A 6974-nucleotide genomic window follows, 5' to 3' on the forward strand; every position below is an offset into this window, starting at 1 on the left:
ATGTTATACAGAAAACTTGAAGATAAAGTCTCAACAGGTAGAATTTATTTAAACACACAAAATAATTAAATTTAAAGTTAAACTCATTTTTCTTACAACCTGAAACATGACAAAACTAAGTTAATAAAATAATATGCTAGCACAGCTTTTTCACCATTTTATGCAAGGTATCTGAAAAGAAGGATGAGTGATAAAAAATATTTTAGAATAATAAATACTATTTAAGTGTGCTGTGTTATTTATTAGTGTAATAACTTAGTGTGTTAGTGTAAAACACTAAATAAAATTAAATGATTTAGATTTCGCACATTATGGGCTTAATTTGCTTGTCAAATTAATCTTGCGTGGCTTTTATTTTGAAATACTTGGAATTAAACGTCGCTTATTTTTCCTGGATTCACCGGAGGTGCCGTGTCGTGTGTGTGATTATATCAGGTAAGGGCTTTTTTAAATAACATAAACGTACTTGTGTGTAAATATTATTTACATTAAGTTTTTAATGAGCTGTCTCAGAGTGCGTCGCATTTATTTTTTTTTGTCCTGAAAAGCAAGTGTGCTGTTACAACACTTAGTCACCAACACACGTGGATAAAGCTGGACATCTCCACACTATCTCTCACATTAAATCTGTACACTTGTTATAATCTTGTATGCTTTATATTTATTAGATATTCTTTTGTCACATAATATAACATCATTAACGTTAATCATGTGTCCACAACTGTGTATTTAAATATCTGTCATGTTCCTAAAATCAAATATCAAGGAATTAAAAACGTCCAGGCCTGAAAAGTCAAGCTAATTTATGCTTAAAATTTTTAGTTACGCTTAGTTTTGAAAGATTCCCATTTAAATGTATTTTAAAAATAAACGAACTAACGACTTTTTTCAGGTCATTCAGTGGTAAAAGTTTGTAGGAATCCTGAATCCTGTCAGTTGGCAGACAATGGCTGATGATGGTCTAGCAGAGGATTATCCCACCGAAATCGAGGAAAACCTCAATGATTTTGACTCCTCTGTCGGCTCTGTCCAGAATATGGTCCAAACACTTGTGTCTGTATCCAGAAGTGATCATCTGCTTAAAGTATGTGGAAACAAATCCACAAATCAACAGTTATATGAACTTGTCACATATGAATGGCTTATTATTGGAATGTTTTGATCTTTTTGTACCTCATTCAAGCTGGATCCTCTCGATCAAGCTAAACTGGATCTGATGTCTGCATATGCCCTCAACTCTATGTTCTGGAGTAAGATTTTACACCTTTTGTATTTTACTTGTCAACTGTAGTGAAATTTAACCAGTTATGACAAGATTTAACTTTCCTTCTTAGTGTATCTGGTGACACAAGGAGTCAATCCGAAAGACCATGCGATCAAACAGGAATTGGTAAGAAAAGATTGTCATTTTACTTATAAATGTTTTAGGTTCGAATCACAAGTTAAAAATTAGTAGCATTTGTGACATTGTGGATTATCACAGTAAATAATTCTGAATTGCCTCTAGTCTCATTGTCAAGCCGAGTTTTAAATTTTAATAATTAAACAGTTTGTAAAAAAAAAAAAAAAAATTCTCCTTATTTAGAACCTTTTTGGAAGCTCCAGAGTCCCTACTGAACTTTTTTAACTTGGGAGTGATAAACTGACATTGTGAGGGCATCGGGGTTCCCACTCATCCTGGAAAACGCATGAAAAATTAGAGAAAATGTAAAATGTCCTGGAAAATCTTGTTGTTGTCCTTGAAAATGATTTTTTTAGAAAGTTCTTCAGCTGAGATCAATGAGTTTATCACTGGCCAAAAACAATTACTGTTAGTTGCAGAAAGTGCGATGTTCAGGAATGTTGAGTTTTGGTATGAGAGTAGTATTTTCAATGATGTTTAGTTTTGTGTTGCCACTTGCAGCAGTTAGCTATAATTGCTCAAATGTATGCAGTAATTGGTATGCAGCTACCTAATAGACCCTTTTCACATGACGTCACACAGCTTCCGATTGGACTCGAAGCAGTGTATCCTCACTTCCGTCAGCATAGTGGAATACTAGCGCGACTCGAATGAAGTGCACTCAATATTTGTACATATGCCACAAATGTGGTTAAAGGATGACTGTAGTCGCCCAATTTCATGTAAATTCAAGGTGAGGTATTTGGCAGCCGCAGATCTCAAACAAACTTACCGAACGGTGCGATTTGCTGCTTAAAGTCGGAGGAGTTGAATACGTACTGAAGCCATACATGCACTTTGCTGTCTTTATTGCAGATGAAGCTGTTTATATATATTTGTGAAATAAACGCATGTTTCCAACATTTACGTGCAGTAAAAAACTATTCATTCAAACCTTAATGCACTACTTATTTCAGTGCCTACAACAGGCCTATGTACAATGAAGATCAACATAAGCTTATTCTTTTTAAATATCAAAGTCTATTTTTATACTTTTATTTCGATAAATATGGCATACATAATAATACAAATTGTGTTTAATATAATACTACATGAAGACTGCTAATGTTGTAAAAACTGACTCATGTACATGGCATTTTTCAATCGTAAAAAAAACATTGTCATTCGTCTCTTTATTGCAGAACAAGATCGTCGCATACAAAAATATACAGAGGATTTACAACAGTACTCATTGTTATAGCAGCAAATGAACAAAATCAAATTATTTCTCCAGGGAATAACATTAAATGAACACATAGGCTACTTCCGTTTTGTATTTTCAATACACTTCTTACAAATTATACAATCTTAATATATTGCAGCAGTTCAGTTTAAACTGGTATGATGTAAAATTATCTCAAATCTTCACACCATTAATTCTTCGGAGTATTATATGTGGACGTGTTACTTCCAGATGTCCATTATTTGTAAATAAATCTCACAAGAACAATATCCATTATCATATAGCCTACCAATTTCTAAAAATAAAGATTTTTTTTAAAGACAATATTCTTGTTATTCCAAATAGGCTAACAGATTTGTGTGGACACACAATCGTTGTGATAAAACTCAATTCAATGACAACATTGCTAAAGTTTCTGCTCGTGGAAACCCTAACCAAGGCAGTTACAGAAAGGAAATAATAAATATCATTACCAGAAGAAGCCGACTGTGTAAATCCTTGACATAAACCGTTCGCATTTAAAGTTATTAAAGCATTTTCCCGAGAAGTCGCCGGCGCGAAGGTAAGACGGAACAACTGATACACTGCTTTGCGGATAGGCGGAAGTTAACTGACGTCATTGTGAAAAGGGTCTATTAAGTAACTTGCTAACTAATAATTTTTATGCAATATAAGGTCAATAAGAGATTCATTGTGCAGTGTAGCTAGCTTCATTGATTATAACAGGAGTTTTCACAACAGTGCATAACTTTGAGTTTCCGCTTAAGTGATTGACAGCTGCAGTGATTAAAAAGGGAAAATCTGTATATAACCCATTTGCAATTTGAAAAAAAAAGTTTTTCATGCTGCTAAGTATACACACGGCAAAGTTTTGGGAATGACTAACTTATTTAAATGCGGGATTGAATCCAAAATTATATTGATTGACATGGTGATAACCAGCATTGGACAGGACAGAGAATGCTAATGTCAAAATAGATGCGTAAATGCAGACTAATAGACCTGCCACATATTCTATTACGTGTTGTGGATGTCTTTGTTGTTCATCAACTTTGTCTTTCACTAATATTTTTATTTTCAAATAGTTAAACAAAACATTAAAATAGTTCCAATATTTTTTGCTATGAAATGGACACTGGTAACGAGAGCAATTTGTCATAATGTATAATTAAGAGCAATTAAAAACTGATTTTATAGTTAAGTCATGGCAATAAACTATGGAAGTTTGTTTCTGCTGCTGAATAAAAAAAAAAAAGGTAATTGCAACTTTTTGTTTCAAAATTAAAAAAATTAATTCTCAATTCTTGCAATTGCAGGCTTACATAATTGTGATATAAACTCACAATTGCATGTTAAAGTCAGAATTGCTTGATATAAACTTGCAATTGTTTTGTAATAAAGTCATTATGTATGATTGAGAGCTCAATAAAAACTGATTTTATAGTTAAGTCATGACAATAAACTATACGCCTTTTAAAGACATGGTGAGCAATATTTTACTTTAGGGCATGATCCGTGTTTTATATTCCTGCCATAGTAAAATTGAAAATGTCCTTGAAAATGATCGCTGAAAAAGAGCGGGAACCCTGGGGCATGTCTGTAACCACATTAAAAACAAACAAACATTTTTCTTTTCTGTGATGACCAACATTATACCATAAGTTCAAAGTCCATAGCACATAACTTGAATTTAAACTGGAATGGTATCGGGGCATATATTAACAGGATATATTTTCTGTGGGTCTTCAAATGGTCTTAAAAAGTCTTAATTCATCCTTACACAAATTAAGGCCTTAAAAATGTTAAATGTTGCATGCATTGCAAAAAAATTATATTGTCCTCAGTATTTTTGTCATGTTTTCCAATACAAATATCTAAACATCTTTAAATCAAGATACATTTACAGTAGATGCAAATGTAAAATGAAGTCTTGGAAAACTGAACAAAATTAAAACAAGAACAAATATCTGTAAATAAGTTATGAAAAATTCTTTGAATTAAGTTCATTATTCTGAGCTCACTGGCAGATATTTGTTCGTGATTTAATCATGAAGTCACTTAATTTTGATCAATTTCACAGAAAACAAGACTTCATATTTTGTAATTCTGTATCTCCAGTAAATGTATCTTGATTTAAGAATCTATAGAGAGTTGTACTGGAAAACTAGACATTTACATTTAGAGAAACTATTGACATTGTTGTCTCTTCAGTTTATTCCTTACGTTTTCTTTACTTGGTCTTTAAAAAGTCTACAATTTACCTTCATAAAGCCTGTGGAAACCCTGTTTAAATCTGTGAACAGAAATCCAGTATGTGAAAGTAGAATTCTATGTAAAATCGCTACTAGTCTTTATGAATGATGGTTTAATATATGTACTGACTATCTGAGAAAGAAAAGTAACATCCCCCTCCACCTCACAGGAGAGAATCAGGACATATATGAACAAAGTTAAAGAGATCACGGACAGAAGAAAAGCTGCACGTCTGGATAAAGGTGCAGCATCGCGGTTTGTTCGGAATGCACTGTGGGACGCTGAGGACAAGAAAAGAAAGGACACAACTGAGCATTCCCGCAAAGGAAAACACACGAGGTTTTCTTGATTGAGTTGACTGGTGAAATGCATATTGAAGTTTCTCAACAAATATTTAGCAGAGTTTAAGATCAAGCGCAACACATTTCTCAACTTGCTTAAGAAGTGTGTCATTTGCCCTGTGACTGTTCATAATGTGGTGCTGTTGATGGTGTAGGACTACATGTTGAGTAGGATCATTATTTTCAAAATGGCTTGTATGAAACCCCATACAAGTTTGATTTTTTTTTTTTTTTTTTTTTTTTTTTTTTTATATATAATTTCTTTTATTGTTTTATTCTTATTTCTTTCCTGTAGTCTTGAGTTTGTTTTATATCTGGGGTTACATAATCTGAAATGTGTGATGTGGACCATCCATAATACCAGTCCCATTAAAACTTCTAAATCCCCTTTGTATTGTTAATTCATTTGGAATTATTGTTGTCGTATGATTCAATTGTTTTTTTTGTTTTTTTTGTATCTAGGTTAAATATGTTTCTGGAAATTATGAATCCTTTATGTAGTGATTGGATAAACAAAGCATTTTGAAACTTTGAATCAACTGAACCAACTGCTTCGCAAAATGATTCACAGTTTCGAACGCTCAAAAATTTGGCATCACTGACTGTGATTTTGTGAAAACGGTGACGTCATGCGTATTGCATGTTCAGTCTATAGAGTGGTGCAGGTATGACATCACTTTGTAGGCCAAAACACAGAAACAAGTTAACATTTTAGCACTTCTGGTTCCATTGTGCCGAAGTCAATGTTTTTTTGTTTTTTGTTGTTGTTTTTTTTTTTTATGGGATTGTGGGTAAATGGCTGAAATAAGGTCTGTGGTGAACATTAAACGTCATCACACAGAACAGGCAAGCTCAGTCCTCTTACAGCCTCGTTATGCTTATAAATGTGCTCTTATAAACTATTCTAACTCAAACTTTCTGGGAAAATATTTTTATATAAAAACTGAAAGAGTTGTCGGAAGCTTAGTGGTGGTTGTGGGACCGTGGTGTAGGCTAGTTTGCTTATAGCCTCCCTTCAGCTTTTTACTTCTGGCGACTGCATTTAGCCTTCAAAATTCATAAGTTGTGTTCATCTGTGAAAATTATCTTGATGGGCAAAATGTGTATCATAAACTTTTCTTGATCATAGAGCTTGTTTCTTGCTTTTTGTTCAATAATCCAAAAGTTAAATGTTAAAATTCTAAAATTCTTTTTGTAAAGGGAACCTGTGTGATGCTAAGTGCCGATTGGCCTACAAAGTGATGTCATACCTGCACCACTCTATAGGCGTGTAGTTTTTTTTACAAAGTGACATCGCCAACTACTGGCCTGGCTTTTGCATAATGCAGCGTTTTGGTAGTTTTCACAGATCCATGTGAATTATTTTTATTTATTTATTTATTTATTTTTTACTGGTGTCGTCTGTATGCGAAAAATGCAAAGGAAAAACTTTTTAGCACATTAGTTTTTAGTACATTGGTCTCCTGTAAATGTACCCTTTAAAAATAGGATTCAAATTCACAATGCTGTTATCATCTCCTTAAAAACAACAAAAACGCAAATTTGTGAAAACAGCGTGTAATGCACATGCGCATGACGTCACCGTTTTCACAAATTTGCATTTTTGTTGTTTTTCAGTCTAAAGGCATGTATTGTTGGAAATGTTGATGAAAATTGTATTTTATAGTGGAAAGAGGTTCTTTTAGGTATTATTGTAAACTCCAAAGATAAACAAACCCATAATTATTTTATTTATTTATTTATATTTTTATTTTAA

General features: G+C 32.9%; 1 protein-coding gene across 1 annotated transcript; it reads left to right on the forward strand.

Moving 5' to 3' along the window:
- The first annotated feature begins 333 nt into the window (after positions 1–333).
- c1d (C1D nuclear receptor corepressor) lies at positions 334–5606 on the forward strand. The gene is made up of 5 exons (XM_048205495.1): positions 334–435; positions 893–1084; positions 1184–1250; positions 1335–1390; positions 5047–5606. Exons 2-5 carry the CDS (start codon positions 947–949, stop codon positions 5224–5226), a joined length of 441 nt encoding a protein of 146 aa, XP_048061452.1. The 5' UTR covers positions 334–435; positions 893–946; the 3' UTR covers positions 5227–5606.
- The last annotated feature ends 1368 nt before the right edge of the window (positions 5607–6974 follow it).

Source organism: Megalobrama amblycephala, linkage group LG10 (assembly GCF_018812025.1).
Source record: "Megalobrama amblycephala isolate DHTTF-2021 linkage group LG10, ASM1881202v1, whole genome shotgun sequence".
NCBI classification, from domain to species: Eukaryota; Metazoa; Chordata; class Actinopteri; order Cypriniformes; family Xenocyprididae; genus Megalobrama; species Megalobrama amblycephala.